Source organism: Cyprinodon tularosa, unplaced genomic scaffold, assembly GCF_016077235.1.
Source record: "Cyprinodon tularosa strain WSP-4 unplaced genomic scaffold, ASM1607723v1 ctg46, whole genome shotgun sequence".
Taxonomy (NCBI): Eukaryota; Metazoa; Chordata; class Actinopteri; order Cyprinodontiformes; family Cyprinodontidae; genus Cyprinodon; species Cyprinodon tularosa.
In genome coordinates, this window is record NW_024039185.1 from 310,710 (window position 1) to 336,996 (window position 26,287).

At 39.5% G+C, this 26,287-nt stretch overlaps 1 protein-coding gene across 3 annotated transcripts; it reads left to right on the plus strand.

Moving 5' to 3' along the window:
- Positions 1–26,268, plus strand: LOC119793734 (katanin-interacting protein). Of its 3 annotated transcripts, XM_038300971.1 has the most exons (30): positions 75–117; positions 542–654; positions 797–828; positions 2,478–2,566; positions 2,766–2,932; positions 5,161–5,276; positions 5,360–5,461; positions 5,608–5,757; positions 5,979–6,219; positions 6,954–7,082; positions 7,207–7,340; positions 7,804–7,910; positions 8,029–8,125; positions 9,736–9,966; positions 10,661–10,795; positions 13,138–13,975; positions 15,624–16,391; positions 16,686–16,894; positions 16,984–17,062; positions 18,125–18,302; positions 18,420–18,585; positions 18,704–18,870; positions 18,957–19,021; positions 21,395–21,505; positions 21,759–21,898; positions 21,986–22,087; positions 22,165–22,325; positions 23,564–23,590; positions 23,864–23,949; positions 24,029–26,268. In XM_038300971.1, the coding sequence occupies exons 5-30, from the start codon at positions 2,911–2,913 to the stop codon at positions 24,085–24,087; spliced, it is 4,620 nt and encodes a 1,539-aa protein (XP_038156899.1). In that variant the 5' UTR covers positions 75–117; positions 542–654; positions 797–828; positions 2,478–2,566; positions 2,766–2,910; the 3' UTR covers positions 24,088–26,268. The 3 variants fall into 3 exon arrangements, with proteins under 3 accessions (XP_038156897.1, XP_038156898.1, XP_038156899.1); XM_038300969.1 differs by lacking the exon at positions 797–828 and having other exon boundaries at positions 1–117; XM_038300970.1 differs by lacking the exons at positions 797–828; positions 23,564–23,590 and having other exon boundaries at positions 1–117.
- The last annotated feature ends 19 nt before the right edge of the window (positions 26,269–26,287 follow it).

Consider the following 26,287-nt stretch of genomic DNA (forward strand, 5'->3'; position numbering starts at 1 on the left):
TGAAACCTCTCCTGGTAACCGACCAAACACACACGAGACTTGGAGGAAAAAAAAACAAAAAAAAAAAAACAACTGCATTTCTGAAGCTAAAGGATAATGTCAGGATTTACAGATCCTGTGAGTATTGCTACACTTACTGAAGCGGCTATGGAAGCCTGTTCTGAAATATTTACAGCCCGTTTTGTGTCCTTTAACCCAACATTAAAGTAGTTTTGTGCTAACTGTTGGGGTCAGTAGCCTTAGCGCTAACCGCTCGCGGACGCTGCTTTAATGTTTTAACCTCGTTAGTCAGGTTTAAATGCAGCCGGTTTAAAATGAAAACCGACAGACAAACCGAAAGAGGTTAGCTGTAGCCTAAAAAATAGCGGTAAAATGTCTTATCAACCGAAAACTGTTGCAAAAAAAACGTTTGGTGAGGTTTGGGTTGGACAGATGTTGATGCTAGCCAGGAGGCAGCTGCTGTTGTTTCGGGTGTGGCTGCATTAAACTGCTTTAGAATCAGGGTTTCTGCCATTGGTTAACCTTGTATTTTATCCTGCAGGGAGACGCAGATACAACCTTCCTTACAGAGATGCATCCCAGCTTAATCTGACATTAACAATGCAGGATACTAGTGGTTTGAGGGCTGAAGCACCTCTCCCAATGGATAGCCAGGTAAGATTTCTCTCTATTAGTCATCCCTCTCTATAATCCAGCCAGGATTAACTAATCTAGATCTAGCTGAGCTCCAGTTCTCTCTCACTTTCAAGTATTTTCTACCTTTTCTTCAAATTTCCGCCCATCTTTTCTTTTCCAGATGCTGTAGTCCAGTAGCCTTATAGAAACTGAGTAAGATCTTTGATTTATGTTTATTTTCTTGCATGTTTTAATCAGAGGTCTCAAGTACTGTACTTAAGTACACTTTTTATGTATCTATACTTTACTCAATTACTTATTTTTCTTCCTACTTCTGACTTCTACTCATTACATTTTCACACAAGTATCTGTACTTTCTAGTCCTTACATTTTTAAAACAAACGTTACTCGTTACCCTTGGCTTCGGATGAATTATTATATATATTTATTTTATTTATTTATTTAAAATAAATAGGCTGGCTGACCAGAAATAGGCTGTTTGAAATATTCTGAAATTCTCATTGAAATGTAATTCTTTGAACATCAAAATTTATGTGAATTTTACAATATATGATCTCATAATTATTTTTAACCTGTTTATAAATAATCAAACCTGTCAATCTAAATCTTAAAAGAATTTCTTACATTTTCACATGGAGCTTTATTGTTTAAGATCTCTCAATTATATTTACATATACCCGGTGTTTAATGCTTTGGCTGCTTATGTTCTGTTTTAATTTATTTACCTGATCCCGCTTACAATTGGTTATAAGTTTGGCAGATCTAATATAAAAGTGGTTTTCATTCTTTCCAGGATAAGTAGGAAATGAGGCGGTATCTGTTAAGACGTAAAGTAAGAGGAAGACAGTATAGAAAGGGATTCGCTCTCACAAAATAATGTGTGCTCAAATTTAGTCGAGTAACAGTTTCCCTCAGGGAACCAATTTTAACACCACACCGGTGCAGCAAGTCAAACATAAGGCTCTCATTCTGAGTTTGGTGGTGTTAAATAATGTCATCCGTGCATCATCCTTTGCATAATATAATCTCATCGTGAGTATAGCAGGTATCCAACTCATCCTTTCATTATTTATCTTAAAGCCAGACTTTTGAATGCTGCAAACAGATGGCTGTGCAACGGATTAAATGCTGCTAATTCTTCTTCGCTAATATTAGGCAGCTTCTATTTCTGGTCAGTTGATGAGGAAATTGTGAATTGAAAATAAAGAACTTGAAAAATTAAAGGAGGATTGAAATGTTAAAACCGATCCACTATCAATTCTTGATACCCAACCCTTGTTGTAAAACAATGTTGAACTTTTGTGAGCATTGAAACATTTGCAAGGCATTGTACACTACTAATGACCCTTTAAAGACACGTTTGTGTTTAATGTGATAGGTTTAGCATAATAAATTAAACCTCAGCAAACTGTCACATTTCCAACTGTATTCTCCACTGCAATTCCGTTTTTTCCCACTGCGTCTTTAACTTTGATTATTTACACCATCTGCTCACCTTGAGATGCTTCTGCTCTAATGTGGCTGACATGTCTCCATGCATGCATGTATTGTTCTAAGTATTCAGCACATTAATGTTGCATTAACAGGACTAATTTAAGCTAATACTTCATTTCTGACAGATCCCCTTAAGAGCATAAAAGCTTTCAACATTTAGACTTCTGAGGGATTCCTTCAGCTCTTTCTCTGATCATCATTCAGTCATTTAATAATGAACTCTAACCTTGAGTTTTTATATATTATTGATGATAGATGTTTTTGCTGCATAGATCTAAGCCTGATTTCTAAGTGATTATGAATGAGGTGTTTTCAGTGTTTCTCTGTTCACTGACCTGTTCTTAAAGGAGGCTAAAGCGTGCCAAAAGGAGAAGCCAGCTTCTGCTGTAGATGAAACTCTGGATGAATATTTAATCAACCTCCAGCAAAAAAACAGGTAAAGTTGAAGGGAAGGTTGCTGTAAATGGTCAGATTGGATTACACAGGGCAGATGCATGACTTTAAGTGATAAACGCTGATTATCTAGATTTTTTTCCTTTCAGAAACCAGATCTTTGAGTGTAAAATCATAAACTTAGAAATGCACCGCCTTGTAAAAGCATTCGTAATACTCAAGTATTGTTCTTTGCTCGTCAGAATCCAAAAGCGCCAAAGAGGAACAGATTCGAGGCAGATTGAATTGAAGCGCCTCGAAGAAGGATTTTCTCTTCATTTTAATGGAGCCAATGCTAAACCAAGCCAGAAGAACGCCAAGGGCTCCAGCAGCAAGTTTGACAGCTTTATGCCAGCTAGGAAATCTGCAGGTATAGCCGCATTAACTCCTAAACGTTTCTTCATTGCTTTAACCTTTGTGTATTTGGCATAAGTATCGTTGAAAACAGAAATCTGCATATATTTTAAAAAAGAAGATGTAAACAAGGAATTTAATTCTCCTTGTTGTGTTTTAGAATTTTTTTAATGCCAGAACTTTAATGTCTTTGTAGCTCTGTTTAATTTTCCATAGATATTTAGTAGAATTCATTTTAAATTGTCTGACATGTATCAGATGATTTTGGTTTCCCTCCAACAGCTTCTCAGAATATTTTGCTGAATTTTAACTCTGAACCAGTGAAATTTTATTTTATTTTTTTATGTTGGCCCTTTTGCTTGTTTTGAAGCTTTAACCTCATGACTTTAACCTATTTTGTGAGTTCACTGGCCCCTCCTGCAGCAAATCGCTCTAACATCACAGTTGGGATGGCTTTAGATGCTTCCAAGCTTCTTTCTTTTTTTTTCTCCAAGTGCCGCAACCTTTAGTTCTGCTTTCATTGTGGTGTTTTTATTGTAATGGCTTCTTCCACTCTGAATGGCCTCTTAGACCATCTTGATTCAGGACTCATTCCACTTCCAATAATGTACCTGCACCATTTTCAGCAGTATCTTCAGATGATTCCTTTCTGGGACACAGAGCCTGACTCCTTTATGAACTGTGTAATGGATTTTTAAAAAATTTTTTTTTAATTTATCCTTTATTTAAACAGGTAATACCCATTGCGATTAAAAATCTCTTTTGCAAGGGAGACCTGGCCAAGATAGGCATCAAAATTACATCCCATCATTACATACATACAAACACTCACACATAAAAGCCAAATATGAACTTACAATAAAATTTCAATTAAAACATTGACACGTGAGGGAGTCCAACTCAAAACATCTCATTCTCAGCTTGAAAGTATTCAAAGGAACCAATTTACTAAGTTTCAAGTTATTTTGCAGCAAATTCCATGTAAAGGGAGCAGAGTAAGCAAAGGCCTTTTTACCCAGCTCAGTACTAACACTTGGGACAGAAAACAAGACAACAGCCTGAGAACGGAGAGAGTAATGACCAGTTTTTTTCATAAGAAGTGATCATAAATAAAATGGAAGCGCACCAAGAATAGCCTTATATATAAATATATACCAATGACAAAGCCTCCGTGTAGCCAAGGCAGACCATCCTACACGAGAATACAGCTCACAGTGATGGGTGCAAGCTTTTCAATTTGTAATAAATCTCAATGATGCGTGATAGGCTGCGTCAATCATCTGCAGGCATTGAGCAGATGAATGCATATATAATATATCACCATAGTCCAGCACAGTTAAAAAAGTGGATGCCACCAACCGTTTTTTTACATTAAAAGAAAAGCACAGCATATTTTGAAAGTAAAAACCCAATTTTAGTCTCAACTTTCTCACTAGACAGTGAACATGAGGCTTAAATGGTAGGTAGTCATCAATGACAATACCAAGATACTTATAAGTTGTAACAATCTGTATTTCACGACCATCAAGAGTAACCACTGAAGGAACATTCAGTGGCCTGTTCTGAAGGTCTGTGAAAAGCATACATTTAGTTTTGTCTGCATTGAGCACAATGGATGGCAATGCCATGCTGTTTATACTCGTCCATTAATTGTCTATTAATTGCCCAGACCAACTTGGGACCTTCAGGTATCTGGAAATGGTTTCCAGAGATTCATCCAACCAGTGGAGGCCCTAAGTTTTCATCCTAATACGACTGGCTGATTTATTTAGACATACTTTGTGTCTATGAGCCTCAGAACTTAAACAGAGTCATCAAAGATGCTCTTTTTTGATATTCTAACATTTTAAACATATTCATTTCTGTTTAATCCTAAAAGACCGAAAGCAGTGACGTTTTTTTTTTCTTAGTGTATGTAAACATCTGGTTTCATCTGTGTGCTGATCGATATTGTTGGTTAACAAAGCAGTAGCTGATATCTTATCCTATTCCCACTGTTTCAGTCATGTGTGGACCATAAGGACCAGTAGCTAATAGCTGCTGTTCTTCAGCCTGGAGTGATTCTGTGCCCAGTCCCAGTAAACAAACAGCAGTGATAGTTGTCCCTGCCAGTCTGTTTTGTTTGGTGCCTCCTCTCTGCGCTGAGGACCATCTGCATAAGTGACTTTGTGTTTCCTCTCCTTTGTGGATGAAATCAGCAGCACACGCAGCTCACGTTTTGCTGCCTTTCTGACTCATCTGCAGATGTCTGCAGAAGCGCCCACCAGCTAACCAAGGACAGTAGAAATCTGGAATTTCAGACCAACAGGAAGAGGAGCCAGACAGCACCAGCAAGGGCCCGCAGGAAAGAATGGACGCAGGTACGGGCCTCAGATATCCTGTTTTTCTAAATAAAATCCAAAGCTTTGACATTGATGTTTTCCTTCTGTTGTGGCATGTGTAGGAATCTGTTAGAATCCGGACAGAGGATGGCCAGAGTTTGAAGTTATCACCTCATATATGTTACTCTGACGATTTAGAGCCCTATGAAAGTGTGGACATGGAGGTAGATTAAAGATTCCTTCTGACAGCATGTGTGGGTGTTTTTTATTTAGGGGAGGGGCTGTGCGTGAGATGCAACTGTCTGTTCTAATTAGCATCTCTTTCTCCTCCATTTTCCCTTTTTTTCTCCAACCCTCATGTTCTATGCAGAGCTCAAGTCGGCGCTCACCACGTAGCCCCCGCTATCAGAGGGACACCTCCAAGGCTTCACGCTCCTTTAGCTCCAGGCCTGAGAGCCAGGGAGGCCAAGCCGACCAGGAGCACAGTGAGAAGGTGTTCACTAGTCTCGAGGAAGTTAAGGTGAGCGGAAGATTCTTTTTTTATTATGTTATGCTTTCTAGCTGGCAGTAGGTTTAATTAGTTGTCTAAATTTAGTTCAAGCATTGTTTTATTCAGGGTTTTTAAAACAAATCATGCACTTCATCTGCAGCCTTACTTGTGTGTATGTTTGTATCTGCAGGAGATTTAACAGTATACTGTGAGCGCTGATCTGTACCCAAATGCCTCCTTTTGTAAACTAGGTTTTGCGTCGTAGCCTGGAGGTCAGCATGAGACGGAGCAGCAGGGGCTCAGTGGGGGACGAGTCGGACGAGGAGTGGATAGAGGAGCAGATTGAAAGGGAAGAGAGCACAGAGAGCCTGGATGAACTTGGTTTGCCTCTCTCCTCCTCCAAATCCTCCTCTAATTCCCAGAGAAGCGGGTCTAACAGCCATTTTGACAAAGAAAACGTAATTTTTCTGGGCTTTGGAACCCCCCCTAAAAGTGAGCACTTTTTTTGTTATTGTTAAATCTGTTTAAACTCTGGTTGTCAGTAAGCTACTAAACATGAGATTGCACAAGGCATGTGCACCAGAAAACAAAATAAAAAAGGGGATGTTTATTTAAAATTAATAAAAAACAACATAAATAAGGTTGTTGGCTACAATCAGGTATTTTTTTTTATTCTTTTGAGACTCAGACTAAGGGATAGACCGAGTCAAGACCAAGACCTGAGCCACTCACATCATATCACAATAACATATGAAACATGATTGAAAATCCCATAAAAGCTACAAGATATACTCAGAGCTGAAATAAACGTTCTGCTCAGAAGGTTTTCTTTCTAGCAGCAGTGGTTCTTCTTTTTATGTGCTCCTCTGTAACCTGATCCAGCCGGTCCGGATCTCACCTTTTATGTCAGTCCTTGTCAGCTTTTTAAGAAAACCTAATGAGATTGTCCTAAAGTAATTATAACTTTATCTAAAAGACAAACAACAGATTCCTGGAACAATATTCTCATAAGCATGTTGAGCAGAAGCAATTCATCTGACATAAAAAGATGGAGAAAAAATTGCTTTTCATTCCCCCCTCTCAAAAATATAATGTACAAAACTAAAGATGTTCTTGCCTGTAATGAGTGCATATAAGATTTTCATTAAAGCTCCTCTGTCCTCTCTTCCACAGCATCTAAGATGTAAATAAAGGATTAATCTGAATTTATTTATTTATTTTTCCAGGTCATAAGATCGACCATTCTGTGAAAAGGAAAGAAAACGACGACTCCTTTATAGCAGCCAGGCCTCTGTTGGTGAAAAGCAAAACATTGGATTGGCCATCTTCAAAAGAAAGCTGTGATGATGGTCATAGTAAGTGTCACACTTAAAGAGGAATATTTGATTGGTTAAAATTCCTTAAAGGCAGACTTATTAATGGTGTTGAAATCAATTTAAGACAAATAATTAATAAAAAAAATATGTTTGTGTTTTTAAGGGGCAAGAAGTCGTTCGGAAAGGCCACTGTCAGCAGCTAGAAAGACCTTAGTTGAGGAACAAGACTCAGAAGATGTCTTTTACGGCACACAGGAAGCCATATGGAGGGAAAGCACCCCAGTGGAGAGAGCTGAGGTCTGGTTTACCTTCATCCCAACACTAAGATGGAAGGGGATCTCTCATTTGGGATGTCTAAAGTAGTGGAATTGAACAGCACTTCCGAGTAGATCCTTGGAAATCATCCACAGGTGTTGGCTGTTGACAAGACTGTACATGAAGGGCAGTTAAATGCAATTTAAGGCATATTTTTAAAACATGTCTGAAGCTCTTATCACTGCTGATTCCTAGAACAGGAGTGCCTTGATGTTACCTCCCCTTATCATTCCCCATAAGCTAGCTCCATCCATCCATCCGTCTGTCCGTCCATCTTTGACTGCTGGATACTTATCTACCTACATTTTAATGATCTGTTCCATAATTAAACTTTTCAAGCCTGGAAAAGTTTGTGATATTGATCTGATTTGTAGGAACTCTGTATGATTGCTAATATTTTCCTTGATATGGCATCCAGCTGATCATCTCATTTCCGTTCACCCAGGCCCAGGGACTCCAGAAGAGAAACAGTCTAAAGCAACAAAACACAAATGACCAGGATGGGAATGACGTCACTCTGGCCATGCAGAGAATAACACTAATGGGGCCCAGGTGGGTTTGCCTTCAGTTACTTCTACACTGTTATAACATTAAGTATGGACCTGGTAGTCTGCTCTGCTATCACTTCAATAAAGATCACAGACCAGCTAACTGTCAGAACTTTGTTTAGGCAACAACAGAACCTGCTAAAAGCCGTGGAGCAGCCCGAAGCAGAGCCCAGCCACAGCATTCCTCAGAGTGTGAGAACAGACTACAGCAAGCAGCCGGTGAGTCAGCAGACCTGAGGCCCTTACCATGAAGCTAGCTCAATGTAGCATGATTACTCCCAGTCTATCCACTTTAACCAATCCACAATAACAGCAATCAGGATCAGCAGTACCACCAAGCTGGTTATCATTTCGTTAAATAAATCCGGCTTGAACTGTTCATGAATCTTTGTACGCGCACCTATAAAGGGACGGGTTCAAGGCAGCAAACCAATCACAATTGTGAGCACAGAAGGAAGAGCACCATATTTCTCCTGTGAGGAACAAAAACTCATCTTACAGAAATACAAAAGGAGAAAAGTCAATTAAAAGTCAAACCCGGTGGCAGCATGAAAGAGAAGCCATATAGTGCAGCAATGGATTACTGACTGAGTAAATACACATCGGTGACATTTAACACAGACTGCATCCCAATCACTATACTGCATATTATTACGCTTGCCTCTCTGGAGTGATAAATATTTTGGAGCAGATAAAAATAAAACAAAAACGTATTTTCATCTGATAAGTTGTACTTTTTCATTCAATAACGTTTGGTCTAAAATAAAGCTGGAAGCTGATGCCACAACTTGCATCATTTAATTCAAGAAGTTATCAATCTGATGGAAATCATCTCGATTTCTGAGCTGTGGCAGAACTTTTTTTTTTTACCTGGTGGTTTACGACTACTCCTCTATTAGAGAAGCTTCATTGTAACATCTACAGTTCTCATATATACTTTCTATTAAGCCTGATTTTGTAATGGGATGAATATGAAATTTCACAGAAAATCCAGGTACTGACTCACCTGCGATGTCATAAAGTCGTTCTATAGACTGTATTCAGGCAAGTGGCTCGGCTCAGCATCCCTGATGAAGCTGTTGGTTGCATTATATCTTATGGCCATACAAACAGTCTGTGATACAGTGAAGAACGCATTCCTGCGGGTCGCAAAGCCAAAACACGGTTGCAGAATCTGGCATATATATTCCAGTCCGGCCTTCAAAAGCCTGCATCACTTGTATAAGAAATTGTTGTAGTGATCCAATGAATCTTATCACAATTTCAGCTCTGATCTTTGTTTTTTATTTAGCTTCATATATCAGTTAAAAGAAACAAGTGAAAGCCAGCAGAGTGTGAGGACATTATACAGGAGAAAGCAGACACATTAGTAAAAACTTTGTATGTCAAAAAGGAGGCAAAGGAAAAATAAATAAAAAGTAATGACTCTATTTGTCTGGAACATATTTTGTTTGAACTGCTACTTGATTTAAAAAAAATATATATTTTTATTGTGATGTCTTTTTTAAATCAGGTCTTCAATAAAAGGAAACATAATTCTCTCCCAAACAGCTGATTGGCTGCTGGATAGCTGCAGGATTCAGATCCTGAAAGCTAGCCTGCACCGGAGCAGGTTTGTCATTCAGAGGATGTTACCATGGTGACCAGCCTCTCTGAGAGTGAAACCAGCTTTGTGGCACCAGAAAGTCAGAGTTTAACCTTAAGTTGTCTGGCTAACCCAGTAATCCTGCTTTCATGGTACAGGCCTCTGCTGTCAGGACAGAGCAGATCCACATGATGTTACAGGTTCTCACTTTTCTAAATACCCGTTGCCGTTGTTGTTGTTTCAGAGAGGACAGTCGTCAGCAGAGGTCACCCCTGCGTTATACGTTACCATAGAAATCCTGTCAAACTGGGGGGATCCTCTGCAGGTTGGGCTCACAGAGTTGCAGTTCTTCTGCCTCAGGAACAAGAGGCTGTTGGTTTCTCCTCATGACATAGACTTCAGGAACGCAGATGTCCATCGAATGTGGAAAGGCTACGAGGGGAATCTGGAAGCGCTCGTCAACGGAAGGATGAAGGTGGGTTAGTGCCGCCCTGGAAACACGCCGTATAAGATAGATCTGTTAGTTACACCTTTTCTTTAATTATTAAGAAATGAAGAAGTGATGTTTGTTTTGATGATTTGGACTGTTCATTTGCTTGTATTTGGAGCAAAAATTAAAACAAAGAACCATTTTTTAGTTCTATAGTATAATAGTTTGGGTTGTATTTCTAGTCGTTTCAATTGTTTATCAAACAAAGTTGGAGAAAGAGCTGCAATCAGTAGCTGATCAGTTTATTGCAAATAAATGTCTGGGTCTGGATATATTCTTTATCAATAAAGTCATAAATAACACAATTCTAGCGAATAAATAATATCAAATAACTGTTTTAATGATAAAGAATAAAAAAAACCCTCATGAATTTGTTAATGAAAATCTAATAAATGGTAACATTATAGATACAATTTGTAATAATTTTTTTTAAATAAACACATATAAAGTAATGATTAATAAAACTGTTATTTTTTTCCAATAATCTATTATTTTGTAATAGATTAAATACCAAAATAATCAAATATTTAAAAACTATTATTTATTTAATGTCTATGATTTTTTTTGTGTGATAATGATAGTTTACCTCTGAAATCTTTTCATTCGGTATCTTTGAGGTGAATTGATGCTTTTTTTTAGCTTTGTGAAATATATATTTTTTCTTTCTTTAATTGAACAGACCACTGAAGACCACCACATGTGGACATGCCCCTTCCACCCCCCCATCCAGCTCTACTTCACCCTCAGAAACACAGAACGTTCTCTGGACTTTGGAATATCTGCCATCAAAATCTGGAACTACAACAACCCCCTAGTATGAAACCTCATCACTAAATGATCCGTTTCACACATTGGTTTTTAGATTAATCCCTCTGACATATTCAGAGATCACTGGTTAAAGGGCGTCTTGTTAGCAGATCGGTTCTAAAGCTTGTGTGTCTTAATTAAGATGGTGGGGGTAGCTGGTTTGCTGTGTTTACGTCAGGGATGATTTCTCTCCCAGCAGTGGTTGGTTAAGCTGTCAGTCAGTCCGAATGTGGAGCACTGAGAGATTAGCCTCAGAGGATTAGTGTAGTGTGGGGTTCTGCTTCTCGGAATCACTGTTGTTCGAAGAAACGGGTAGAAAATCATATATTTATAGAGCTTCTTGGATCCATGTAGTATTACCGTTTAAGGTAAGATACTTCAGTTTAAACTCTGGGGATTTGGTTCTGATTGGATGGATCAGGTCTGAGCAGACAGCCGGCTTTGTGATACTATCTACAGCTCATCTGTTAACATATAGCAGTGGTTAACGTTGAAATACTGCAACTGTTTGACGTCTGGTCGTCTCTCGCAATTTTGAATCACAATCAAGTCTCATGAGTTAATTTTAAAGTGAGAAATTATACTTTCTGTTGATTAATTTGCTTCAGATTTATTTTATTTTTTTTTGATAAACAGTATTTCTGTATAGAAATATGAAAACATAAGACTTGTTTCCTACAAAGTTAAAAAACAAGCCACTGGACTTTGTTTTCCAAGTTTAAAGACATTTCGCTTTACATCCAGGAAGCTTTCTCAATTCAAAATGTCTGAAGTAGGGTTTGAGTTCCTGGTTTATAGAGTGGATGGGAAGCGAAATGTCTACAAACTTGGAAAACAAAGTCCAGTGGTTTTTTTTTTCTTTTTTTTTTTCACTTTGTTGGAATGACTATAACCTGGATTACTGAGAATCTTCACCTGCAATAAGAGCTACTTTACAAATTATTTTAGAAGCACAAATATGAAAAGTTTGTTGTGCATTTTATATATAAAACCAAGCATCCCCAAAGTCAGTACTGTATCCCCACCTTCAGCTCCAGAGTCTTTCTGGTTGTGACGCTACCAGCTGGTCCATTCTGCTCTGCATTGTGTGTTTCCCTCATTCAGATGATGCTGAAGTTTCACCACAGATTCTAAATTCGATTAACATCTGGACTTTGACTAGGCCACTCTAAAACCAGAATCCACTTTAAATCTGTATGTTTGGGTAGTTGTCCTGCTGGAAGGTTAACCTCCACCCTGGGTGGGTCTTCTGCAGATGGGATGAAAATACGTGTCCAGAGTAGGGGTGGAACGGTTCACAAAATTCCCGGTTCGGTTCACGGTTTCTGGTCATGGTTTTCAGTTCGGTATATGTTGATTGTTACCCCGAAATCCCATAATAATTAATGAAATTAATGAAAAAAATCAGTGGCATTATTTTTAATGATCCGCGGAAACCCTGGATCATTTCCGCATGTTTTGCTGCTTTGAATTTAATCATCTCGCGCATGCTCTCTACGATCTCCAAGGGACTCAGAGCGGAGCGGACGGGAGCCACAGTGGGGGCTGTAGGCTTTGCTTTGCGCAGGCGGTCTGGAGCACAGCGGAGCGGAGCGCTGACGGAGTATGAGGGATTTCGGGGTTAGCATGACATGTTGGTCATGTTGCTCTTAGCATAAACAAAACATGTTGCACAATGCTTGCACACTGTTGCACTTTTATACACAACTGTCTTTCCGCCGTCATCGTAGGTCACTCTAAATGCAAAGTGGTCCCATACAGCAGACCTATAAAGTGCTGCTGGCGCATCTTCCAACTCCTGTTCTTTCCCACTCGCCATACCCACACAATTCTCCACAACAACTGATTTTTTCCCTGCTATACCCGGCTAAGCTGCTTCGCTTCTTCTTCTTCTTGTTTATTACTGGTGGTTGGCTTTGGTCGCAGTACCGCCACCTTCTGCTCTGGAGTGTACACGCTTCGCCTATGAGAAAAAGGAGCAGCGCATGAACCGAACGAAACACACGCGAACTGAACCGAGACAGTCGAACCGAACGGTTCGGACAGTTTTCATGAAACCGTTCCATCCCTAGTCCAGAGTAATGTGCAGTATTACCAGTATAACCAGTTTTCTGCTGGTTGTTCTCAGATTAAATTAGTTCGGGATGTATTTTGGGGAATGAGATTAAAAGAAACTGAATGGATATGATTAGTTTTAGTGTATTTCTTTTTTTCTTTTTACTTTAAATTACATTAAAGTTTGAAGAACTGTGGATATTTATGCAAGGATGCAGCACAGAATTAACCCCAAATGAGATTTTTTTTTGTGAACTGTTAGATGTTTGTTAAGAACACATCTTTCTTTTGCAGGACCTGAACGTCGGTGTCCGCCATGTAAAGCTGTACCTTAACGACGCCTTGGTGTTTGAAGGGGAGCTGGTGAAAGGCTGCGGTAACAGAGTCTTTGACTACAGCTCCACCATCGATCTGAAGGGTTTCTCCATCTCAGACCCCTTGATCTCCAGCGGTAGTTCTTCAGGGCAACGTCTGCAAGGCGGGAGCCCCCGTCTCCATGAGGACAGGCAGAGTGGGGAGGGCAGCAGCACTCAGCAGCACCATTCTTCTATAGCTCTGTCTGACCCAGTAGACAGGACTATGTTAAGCATGCAGGAGAAGCCACACATGCCTCTTCCTCCCATCACTTCCTCAGCTCATCGTCTCTCTTCACAAAGAAGCTCCTTTGACCTTTCCGCCTCAGAGGAGCCCCCGTCCCCCAGACAGCCGGTGGAGCAGCCAGCACCCAAGGAGCAAACGGTCACCACCCAACCATCCTCCTCAAGAGTTACACCCCAGTGGCTGCAGCCTCTGAAAAGAGGCTCCCCAGAAGGGTGTGAGGCGAGCAGAGACAGGCCCCGATGGCTGGTACCTCAGCTCTCGACAGAAACCAAACAGGCACATGCATCCTCCTCTGCCTCTTCTTCTTCCTCCATGCTCCCAGAGCTGCCCTGTGACCAAGGCCGGGTGTGCAGAGGGGCCGATCAGGCACTGAACGGGGTTCAGTGGAAGAATGATGCTTTGGACCTGAGCTGGGACCTGTCGGACGAACTGGAGGGTTCAAAGGCGAAGAGACCCATCAGCGGACGAAGGAGCACGTTCAGAAATGCCTCAGCAGCCCCTCAGAAGGAGGAGGAACTCTTCAGAGCTCCTGGTAGGAAAGACCGACACGTCTCTGGGTTTCTCCTCCCAGTTTTACTTAGTGAGTCTTGTTTAAACCATAAGCTGCTCACAGGTGGTGACAAATTTTCTCTCTAGTTGTTTACAACTCTTGTACTTGAGTGTAAATGTTGATATAAATATTTATTTTTGATTATTTTTGAACCAGAAATCAGAAAAAAAATCTTTAGGGAAATTGTATTTAAATGTCAAATCATTCTGGCTTAAATAGTATATAAATGTACTTTTTATCAGACTATATTGTCCCAAAATTTACAAAATCTCTATTTAAAAAAAAAAATCTGTCTTAAAATCTGTGTTTTTTTCCCCCCGTTATTTTATGCAGGCCAGTTAGTTATACGTCAGCCTGAACACCTAAATTCGGCCAATCATATATCAACGGTCAACTGTCAATCAATTTTTTTCGGTCATAGGATCGTGATTCATATGTCGCAGCTAATATACACAACGGTTGAAATAAGAATAATTTACCATTGAGTTCCGTCCCAGTGTTCACAGGGATGGACGTCTGTGTCTTCAGCAGGCGTAGAGCTAACAGAACTGGCAGCGTTGCGAGGCAAGGGCTCAAACATGTACGGCTGTAAGCCTTCTACACCAAACCAAGCTTCTGCCGCCCTGACGTCCTCTTCCACAACAACTTCGTCCCCGCTTTCCTCCTCTAAATAAAAAATGAGTGACGGAGGAGACTCATCCACGACCTCCGACACAAAACTCTCCTCCTCTTGCATGTTTCCGCTGTCCATAGCGTCTCTACAACTTTAATTTCACTGAAGAAAAACTATCATCTGTTAAATTTTTAGTTGATTCATTTTAATTTGTTAATGACACAACTACACAGACAATCTCAAGAGAGAGCAGTACATTTCAGTCCTCCAAGTGGGTTTTTTCAACCTGCTTTGAAACAAATTCCTCTTTTATTAAATAAAATCTGCAAACTGAAGGTTTTGGATGCAGATTTCCAACCGTGAGTTTAGGAATTTCTTCCTTTCCTTCCACCTCAGTGGGTGATGTAGAAGTCATAAGCTAGCCTTATGCTGAAAATGTATAATTTTATTGTAATAGAGTAACATTAATATAAAATAAAAGTTACAGTTTAAAACTGTGTTACCTTAATATAAGAAATTTTTCTTTCTTCTATAGAAATCTACTTAATAGGGATGCACCTAAAATTTGGCCACCAAAATTTTTCAGCAGAGAATGACCAAAAAGTGCATTTCCGGTTTTCAGCTGATGGACATTTAAAACCAAAAAAACATGGCCGAAACTTGTGATTACACGACTAACAGCACAACCACCAGAAATGTTATAGAGCATCAAAGCAGAGTTTATCACAGTTGAGCATGCGTTAGACGGGTTTTGAATGAGGTGGAGCGAGTTTTAACGCTGCACATTGGTCTCATTGTACGCTCAGGTCAGCGGCACAGAATGCCATAGAAATCCAAAGGAAAAACTTTCTGCGTTCGGATATTAAGGTTCCGCTGAATGAGAGCTGAGCAGCAGAATTAAAGGACCAGTAATTGCAAAACAGTTATAACAAATGTAGTCATAGTTTAGGTTAAGGAAGTATAGTTTAAATGTAAACAGATAATTCCACCCCAGACTCTAATGTTTGTCGTCAGCAGATGAGCCGCTGTCCTTGGTCAGCTCCACCAGGGGGCACAGCAGCTCGCGGGCCCAGATCCACAACCAGCAGGATGAAACTCTCATGGAGTCCTGGGACTCTCTCACCAAATTCAACCAATGTCAGCGTGGGCGCATCTTCAACACAGGTTTCGAAGGGGACATACTTGACGAGGTTCTTCAACGCCACGGCATCAGCTCCCCCGCGCCTCCGATAAAACCCTCCACACCTCCCAGGACCCCCGTGCCCTCCCTCAACACTCAGGGGGTACTGGGTGAAGGTCTGGCTGACGATGCCTCCATGGAGCGAGAGGATGAGTTTGTGATCCCGGTTCTGCCTCAGGGCCAAAGGCTGGTGATAAACATCCTCTCCACATGGGGAGACCGCCACTACGTGGGTCTGAACGGCCTGGAGGTGTTCAGCTCTTGCGGAAAGCCCCTCCGGCCGTCCCACATCAGAGCCGACCCTCCAGACATCAACATTCTCCCAGGCTATGGCAAAGATCCCCGCGTGGTCAGCAACCTGTTTGACGGCGTCAATCACACTCAGGATGACATGCATCTGTGGCTGGCCCCGTTTACCCCCGGTCAGAGCCATACCATCTTCCTGGACTTCGCAGCTTCCTATCAGATCGCCATGATCCGAGTGTGGAACTATAACAAGTCCCGCATCCACTCGTTCCGCGGTGTGAGAGAGGTGGATATGCTACTTGATGGCAGGTACATCTTCAGGGGAGAGATCGCCAAGGCGTCTGGAACCCTCTCTGGCGGTACGTGATGGAGGATAAACATTCTTTATTTTCTCTCCTTTGTTACCTCTGAGCTGCTTCTTGCTCGCTACACAGTCTGGAAATGTCTCAAACTCGATTTCAGGGTTTTCTATGTCTGGCATGGTATCTATCAGTCCTTCCCTCCCTCCATTCAAAGCCTGACTACCAAACCATTGTTTTTCATAAGTTCAGCCAACTTTAGTATCTTAGAAAGTGAAACATGGCAAGGTGAGGATACTCCACAAGAAGATCTGAATAACCTTAGAAATTAAATCCTCTCTGCCATTTTTCCAGGACTGGAACAGTTTGGGGACACAATCCTTTTCACCCTTGATGATGACATTTTGGAGGCTGTGTCTCTGTACGACGAGATGTTCCTCAGTGAAGGTGAGGGTCCTGAAAGGTTAGTGTATGAAGAAGAGCTGCAGAGACCACGAACCGCAGACGGAGAGGGAGAAGAAAGAGCTTTCACACAGGCTGGATTCAGAGAGGAAGACCTCTCTGTAAGTTTACTTATTTATTCAATAACATTTTAATACGTTTTTTTTTGTATATTTTTTTCTTTTGTTTTAATAAGTGTTTTTGTTTTTAGCTGAAACTTCAGCTAAACACTCCTGTGAACCAATCTGAGGAACATATGCAACAGATTCCTGGCATGTACACTGGAAAGTGTGAGTACTTAACTTGAACGGTTTAACATTTTCTTACGATGACATCACAAACTTCAGTGTGTTTGATTTGAATATCAGTGTAGAAGACTGTGTACGTTTAGATTGCACTAATTCCAGATATCTCATCAGTTGAATCTTCCTCGGTCAGAAGGAATATGTCAACTCCATCGGTGCAGCTCAAAAGGTTTATTAATGGAATAGAAGCAGGTACATTGGAGATGATGGTACAGATGATGAGGTTTATATTTGGTTTTCTTAGGGATATGTATATGGATGTGTGGTTATCTGAAACAGAATAAACAATAAATATCCATATTTATAGCTATGCAGGCAAACAGGTGCATATAGGTGCAGGATGAAATTGGCTTGTAATACCAAAGAAGCCCACTGGAGGGCGCCATGACATCACACATGCATTATTGGTCAAACGTAATAAACATTTAACTGACAAAACCGTCAAAAATATGAAATAAACGGCGATGCCCTCATTTACTAATAAAATGGAAATATATCTAGCAAAGTGTAACAAAGAACTTGAGTTATTATAAGTATAAGTATAAGTATTATCAGTAACCAGAGAAACTAAAGGACAATTTAACCTCCTGGGTAAATAACTGACAGAAAAACACAATATCGGACTTAAAATGTATACTTACGTCCTAAAGAACGCACACAGGTTTCATAAACACTGGATTAAAGAAGGATTAATGGTGGATGTTATTTTGTGCCACCGAACCACCCAGAAGCATGGAAAACACAACTTATTCAGCTACGTGAAATTAGAACTACAAAATGAACAGATGCATCATGGGTAATATGGTACTAAAGAAACGGACAGACTTTCAATTTATAATAAAAGGATAATGTTTTAAAAAATAAGTCTTTACAAATAAAACTGAAAAGTGTGGTGTAGTTTTGTATTCTGACCCATTTCCTCTGATGCTCTGAATTAAAAGTGCAAAGAGTTTTCCACTAACTTCATGGCTACATGTTAAAAAGTGAAAAACTAAAGGTAACTGCGTGCAGACATGTGATTTGATGGGTTTCCTCCTGTTATTCCAGGCCTTAGACTGGAGATAACGATGACTTGGGGGGACCCCGCCTATATGGGCCTGACGGGCCTGGAGGTGGTGGGGCAGGACGGTGAGAGCTTACCTCTGGATCTCACTATGATGGCGGTAACACAGAGAGACTTCAGTGACCTGCCAGAGTACGGATGGAACACAGGCACACTTGATAAGTAAGCGAGAAGAACTGGACCTATATGGACCAGTAGTGTTACAATCAGAACCTAAAGTCAGAGCATCTGATCCGTACTGCTTGGGTTCAGGCTTTATTATGAACTTTTATCATACAGGCTCATCGACGGCCAAAACATTACCACAGATGATAGCGCCATGTGGCTTATACCTTTTTCCTATGGAGTACCCATCAACTTGAGCATTACCTTCAACAAGCCCCAAACCATCGCTGGTCTCCGCATCTGGAACTACAACAAGTCCCCTGAGGACTCCTACAGGGGGGTGAGAATAAACTTTTATCTGTTACATTAAAGCATCAAGTGGATTCCAGGAGCTTTAAGCTCACTTTTTCCCTCTCCTCTGCTTAATAACATCTGATTTTTCTAATAATCCAATTTAGGTGAAAGTCTTTCATTTGTACATGGATGATGTTGCCATCTCCCCAGCTGAGGGGTTCCTGGTCCGGAAAGGACCGGGCAACTGTCACTTTGACTTTGCCCAGGAGATCCTCTTTGTGGACTACCTGCTGTCTCCCACTGATAACCGGAGTGCTGGAAACTCACCAAAGTACAGAGAACAGTTTAAATCACTGCATCTTAATGGGAGAAATAAAAAAAATATGAGCTACTAATGGATTTGTTTTTGTTTTTTAGAGGAAGTTCTAAGAGGCAAGAAAGGGCCAGTATGGACTACGAAGCTCCCATCATGCCTTGTGGATGTATCCTTCTAGACACGTAAGGTCTGCCATCAGTCCTAATCAGGGTTAAAATCACCATTAAAAAAAAAGGTTTCTCAGATTTTTTATGGAAAGTATAATAAAATTTTTTTATTTCTTCTCTCTGTAGGTTTTACATTTCAAGTCTTTTATAAAAAGCAATAAGACATTTTTTTTTCTATATTTATCATCAGCTTGAAATGATAACAGTAAATGCTAGACTTGTTTAGGTATATGGGGTCCTCATGACAAGATAAATATAGCGATATCTCTTCTCCTTCCCCATGCTTAAAGAACATCTCCCTCCGATTGCAGGGGAACATATAGCGTGTGTGGTGTCTGTTTCTTTTTGAAAAAAGAAACCGAAGGAAAGTTCTGGTAATGGATCATATTTTGGAGAACTAGGACAGTTCCATTGAAACGTCAACTCACAATATCCAGCAGACTACATAAGGATAAATCTTTATGAGAATACACGCAAATTAAGAACTTATGTAATACAAATCTAGATGAATTAATAACTATTGGTCGCAAAACCTCCAAAGTAACAAAAAACCACTCCTTCACCTGGGAAACACCCTTGAGGAAAACCCATCAGGGAATTACATATTTAACACAGAAGTGATAATTGACTAATAGCCTTTAAATGGTAGGGAAACAATTTCTTGTATACTCAGATTACACCAGCTGTCTTTCTTTTTCTTTAAGTTCTTCTGCTATTCATGCCATAGCTGCACATGAAACACCATCAGTTCAGGAGCATTTTTGCATTGACTTTCCATCAGCCCGTCTTGTTGCATGCTTAAAATATAGCTATTACCCGGTCATTCATAATGAATTTGGAGATTAAGAAGCACAGTTAATAAATAATAATATATAGATAATAGCTTTGATTCAGGTTGTAAGACTTTTTGTTTACTTACTTACACCTTTACCTGTGAAAAATTTGTTTTTTTCTCTAAAAAATGCTTGTATTCACTTCTAACCACTACCAATAGCAGCTAGAAATCCCTGAGTGATTTGCTGACTTGAGGGAGCTGTCACTGGGTATTCCCAATGCTCCCATCCACCTGTATGCGAGGGTTTGCTTCTCAGAACAACTATAACGTATTTTAGTTCTGATGAACTAAATGCACTGACATTTTTAGGTGCACTTTCTGGCCTAAAACCATCTTACAACTACTTGTTCCCACTCAACACAGCAAATAAAGCAAAGTCTCTATCCATTGCATCTGACATTAACGATAGAGATGCTGTGATTGTCGTGTGGCTGTAGAAAAATCATTGTAGGACCAAAATGTTTCAAAGCCTGTTTTTTCTTTTCTTGTTTTTTTTTCTTTGTATTATCATGTGGGCGTCTCACCTGAAAATCCCCTGAAAACTTTGAGCCTAAAAAAGTATTGGGTTTGAAAAATCAGCTGTGTTTGACTGGTGGTGGTACAATTAGACGGAGTAGTGTTGGTTGTCAAGACGACGCTAAGTCGGAGGCTGCTTTTGGCCTGTTCTTTCTGATGGGTTAAAGCTTTGGGTTCAGTTTGCAGTGAGTCTGAAAAGCAGAAAACTAATAAAAACATTGATTATCTCTATATTGTTCAATGTAGTTTAAAAGCATTTTCTAAATTTTTATAATTAAGTTGTATAAAAAAATGCTAAACCCTGAAATTTTATAAGGATTAAATATATTTTTGTGATATTAGAAGACCCTCTGCTGCTAAAATGAAGCAGAGGCTCTGCTGTACAAGATCTGTTGGACCTATTGGACTTTAAAGTGATCAATACTCAGTTAGAGCCATGAAACCATTCAGTCAATACCAACAACTGCTGACTGTGTGAACCAGCACAACTTTAAACCAGGCAGAAACATTGAGTGATTGGTTTATGTTTAGCTTTAACTGTGCTCCATAAAGGGCTGAATGTACGTATCAAGAGTATTAGGAAATCAGTTAGATAAATCTACATTCAAATGTATCCAATTCAGTTTATTTCTATAGCGCCAAATCACAACACGTCATCTCAAGGCACTTTGCATTTCAACCAGATCATACAGTCAAATTGATTCAAAGTTTTCTATCTAAGGAAAACCAGTTGATTGCAATCCCTCACACTAAGCATGCTTGTAGCGACAGTGGAGAGGAAAAACTCCCTTTTAACAGGAAGAAACCTCCAGCTTTAAAAGGCTCAGTGTGAGCGGCCATCTGCTGAGGCCGACTGGGGTTCAAGGAGAAAGAAGCAGAGATAGAAAACAATGCAGAGATACAAATCCATGTTTCTTTTCCCTGCAGTTTTACCAGGTTCTGTGGTATGGACATATTGTCAATGTTGGATGTGAGGGAAGCAATATTTCTTGTTGTTATGTCCTTGACCTTCATCTGCCAGTCATCTTCCAGCTGCAGCTGTTCAGAACCTGGGGAGACCCGTATTACATCGGTCTAAACGGCCTGGAGTTTTACAACCAGAACCACGAGAAGATCCAGCTCACTGATAACAGTATCCTTTCCTACGAGAAGTCAGATGTTGTATAACGAGTGCCTTGCTCAATTGCAACACAGAGTGGAAAATGATGGAAAAGTTGTCTCAAAAATTAAAGCCCTGAGAACTGCTGGTACCGTTAAATCCAGACCATTTTCTTTTGTAAAAGAAATTCTATTTATAGAAAATACTTTTTTTTCTATAATAGTTGGTAAAAGAGTTTGTGTTTCTGTATGTATCTGAATAATCCTTAACATGATGTGTGCCTCAGACATTGCAGCTTTTCCAGAAAGTGTGAACATCCTGGACAACATCAGCGGCGACGTACGGACTCCTGATAAACTAATTGACGGCGTCAACGACACCCAAGACGGCAGGCATATGTGGTTGGCGCCGGTTCTACCGGGAACGGTGAGGAAGGGGAAAGAGTATCGGGCCTGCTTTAAAGAGCAAATTCATTTGGATCAAACTGAGAATATCTGTTATTATTCCACTTAGGTGAACCGTGTTTATGTCATCTTTGATCAGCCAGTGACTGTGTCCATGATCAAACTGTGGAACTACTCAAAGACCCCTCAGAGAGGAGTCAAAGAATTTGGGGTCAGTAGGTTTAATAAGCTGTTGGGTTTATTTAGATATTTGCTCGTGGACCTTAAGGTGTGTGTGTTTTTGCTCAGTTGCTGGTGGACGACCTGCTTGTGTACAACGGTATCCTGGACTGTGTAAACAACACTCCGAGAGGCATCCTGCCGACCTGTGACCCGGTGGTGCCGTACCACACCATCCTGTTCACAGATAACGTTTACGTCACTCACCATGAGAGGCTCAGCAACATCAGGTAACTCAGCGTACAGAGGTGGTTGAGTGAAGCAGCAGACCCTCAGGATGCTGCTGCTACCACCATCCTGAAAGCCTCTTCCAAACATACCTATTGACTTTTAGGTTCAAATATCTGAAAGTATCATTCAAACTGGAAAGTGTCAATATCTGCTGGTTGGCACCCTCTTAGTTTACTTCAGTGGGAAATTCACTGTGGAAGCTGGTGCTCCAGCATCTTTCATCTTATGACTGAGCCTCAGAGGTTCCTGAGTTCTTCGTTTTCAAATATTTCTTTAAATTTGGGGGATTTTTATTTTTTTTGTTTCTTGTTATTTTTTTTGTTTCTTGTTATTTTTGTTTTAGGTGTTTGAAAAAAAAAAAAAAAAAACGATCCTGAACACAGATCTAAATTTGTTTTTAAATACATCAATCGCGCTAATAAAAAGAAGCTTCTGGAATTGGTAGAAAGTAAGTGGACCATCTTTTAAAGTTGGAGGTCAGAAGCGAACAGCAAAAACTGGTTGACCAGTTTCCTGGCGGAGTTTGTTGAAACCTCCAACCGAAATTATGCCAGAAACAGGTTGATGGCCACAGAAAGTGTTTTTTTTTCTCACTTTAACTTTATAAATAAATGAAAAAACAAACTCAAAAAAAAAAAAAAAAGACTTTTAGTTCTTGGACCAAGTTCCTGGACCACTCCCTACACATCCCTATTGGAGATCAGCATTTAAAGTAGAAATATTTATTTCAGAAGCTACTCATTTTATACATATCGCAGAAACTGCAACTCTGAATAAACATTTTTTTTATATTATTTATTTCATCAAGTGTAAATTATAGCAGAAACTTTATGATGTAAAACTATAACCACCTTAACTTTAAAACTTTAAGGTTACTTAAAGTTACTTCATTATTATTCTTATATATTACCTTGTTTTTCTAAGTTGCATTTCTTTCTCCCAAATTTTTTGTCACGTACAATCTAAATTACCTCTCCGTTTTTTTTTTATTATTATTACTATTATTATTCTGACATATCTGTCCTAAATAGTTTTTGTTCCTGGAAACCTTTACCACCAGGGTAGCAGCCTGGACAGGTCTCAAGACTTGTAATAATACAGTAATAATAGTCCAGAAATCCTTCAGTAAAACGTCAAGACACTTTAAATAAATAACTGAAGAAATGTATAATTTAAAAAAAACAGTGGATGAAACACCGATAAGTTAGTAATTTTTAATAATTCTTCTTTGCTTCAGCCCTCATGGCAGCAGACATAACCTACAGTGAGTATCAGGCTTTTTTTTTTAGGTCCCCCTAGTGGTCAATCCATGTAATTGACATCCATACTCTTCCCCCTGGATTCCCTGTCCACCCAGCTCCACTAGGACATCATGTTTAACCGATTTCTCTCTTATTTTTTATTACCACCTTTACCTCTCAGTTCATTTCTTAATCCTTTGAGATGCAATTTAAGCCCCTGCTGTTGTTCCTCTGTTCAGTTTCCCCTCAGCTGGAGCAGACATGAATGCCCTAATGTATTTGATGATGTGTTGCAGAAATTTTATGGAGGATCAGGATGTGAGGATGACCAACGAGAATCAGATTGTTTATCACAACAAACAAAAACCGACCGCGGATCCAGGTGATGCAGAAAAATTTATAGTTTTAGAGGATATATTAAACATTTTATTCTGATACATCTTTGTTCTTCTTCCTTTTAGCTCTTCGGCCCAAAACCTGCATGACTGATGGTGGCAAACATGGAAAGAGGAGATACTGACAAGGAGGTGGATTATTTTTCCCCACTTTTTTAACACTTTAGTGAGAGCTGGGAGAGGAGACCTTAAGATGACTACTTTCCTTCCACTTCTGGTGAGAAACTTTTGGAAGCTGAAAAAATAACACTCAGACGCTGGATTTTACACTGAATACTACTTATTCTCCTCCTTGTGTGGCTGTGGAAACATGCATCCACTGAAGCATGACACATGTAACCACGTTTTCCCTCCCACGGGAGACCTCTGTATATCAGCCTGATATCGTTAACTGTGCCTATTACTATCTGCAGCTGCTATTTGTGACTTGTGCATATTCTAATACATTTGGCATGTAATATAAATGCCCTGAGTTTCTGTGTTTCTACACCTTATATACTGACTGAGCTGAATATGAAGATATCCATGCACCAACCAGTTCTAATGCTATGCAGACGATGGTTTATAAAAAGCATTGGCAGAGAACTTTCATTCGAAAGCTGTTCTAAAAAGGTTTTTACCTTTTTATAAGATTTATAACATTTGAAACCTACTAAATTCCACAGCTTTTAAAAATAAAACTGCTGGAATTATGCAAAGTAAATATATATTATAAAGTTATTTTTTTTGCTTAGCATCAGACATAGCTTGATTACAAGTGACCTTTACAACATTAGCTTTAAGTGTTTTTCTGTTAATTTAAGAGCTTTCTCTAAACATTTAACCCTAATATGCAAATACTATTACCTCAAACTGAAACGTATGGTGTTGAAAACAGGAAACATGGCTTCACCTTCACCACTAACACTTGGCAGTTAAACTTTTTATTAAATCTTCCCTCTACTCATTGCATGCCAAAATTTGCTGTCATTTATTAATATGTGATTAAAGGAGCTTCAACTGAGCCCTGCTATATACGCTGTCAGAGGTTTATATTCTGCAGACTCATCCAAGGCTGGAATCTCTACAAAAACAAAACTTTTGTTCATCTTAAAAACAGAAATGAAACCACTGGGTTTATTTATTTTTTCTGTTGCAGGTACGTGTGAGTTTTTCCAGAACACAGGGTCAAAATTATATAAACAAGCTGAAATATTTACACCCACACCTCCTGCTACTACTATTGATATTTGGGAACATGCCCCATCTGATATAATGGCACTTCTTCAAACACTTTCGTCTCCTCCTGCTCAGTCATCAAATAACGATTAAGTCTTCTGATTAACTGGAAGGTGCTGGAAACCCTTTTAACTTTAGTATAGATTTAGAACCACAAAAGAAGGGTTATTTGGTGATGTTATGTCTGTGTGAACTATTCTGGGGTCCAGTAAGTAGAGCTGGGAAATCAATTAATTTAATCAAATGTTCAGTTTATGGCAGAACCTTTGTTGCCCCTTAAATTACGGTCACCTCCCAGAGGAGGGTTGATCGGAGAGAAAAAAAAAGGCTTTTACCAAGTAATTTTCTTTTTTTTTTTACTATCAAACTAAAGGGAGAAAAACTGAATAATCTGATTCGATAGAAAAAAATTGGAGATTCAATTATTACACCATATTGTCCAGCCCTACAGTTAGATACAACATTGAGGAGCTATTTTCTGCCACAAATAGGTTAACCGTCATAATCAAATGAAAGAAAATTATCAAAGGATATAGCGAGGCTCACTCAGACTGGAACACGGCAGCGCTAGTTTAACAATCTGGACTTGGAGGCTCAAAACCAAGACAAAATAACACCTTTACACTGGATTGAAATCTGCCACTTCCATCCAGATTATCCAGATTTAGCCCAACGACAAGCAGACTAAATTCTAAAATACATCTCTGGATTATTCTGACTAGAAAAGCCTTTCAAGTTGCCATTTCTGAACAGAGTGATCCAGCATCCAGACAGAAGCTTCCTGGTTTCCAGATATCAGTTAATCAGCTAACAGTGGCTTCATCGTGAACACCACATCCTTAAAAATGAGTCTATGGAAACATCTGACAGGAATGTATATATTTACTAAATAAACCGCTTCCTTTGGGGAGTGGCTGTGTATTAAATGCAGTTTTATGCATTTTATTTTTAAGTGTCTGACAGTAATATTTTATCTGTGTACACCAAGTTATGGGCTATTGTATATTTGACCTTTAGTGTTTAATTATTTTTCTAATATTTGTGTATTCTGTGTAGGTTTATTTCAATGAATAAAAGCTTGAAATTCATCTCATGAGTTTTATGGTT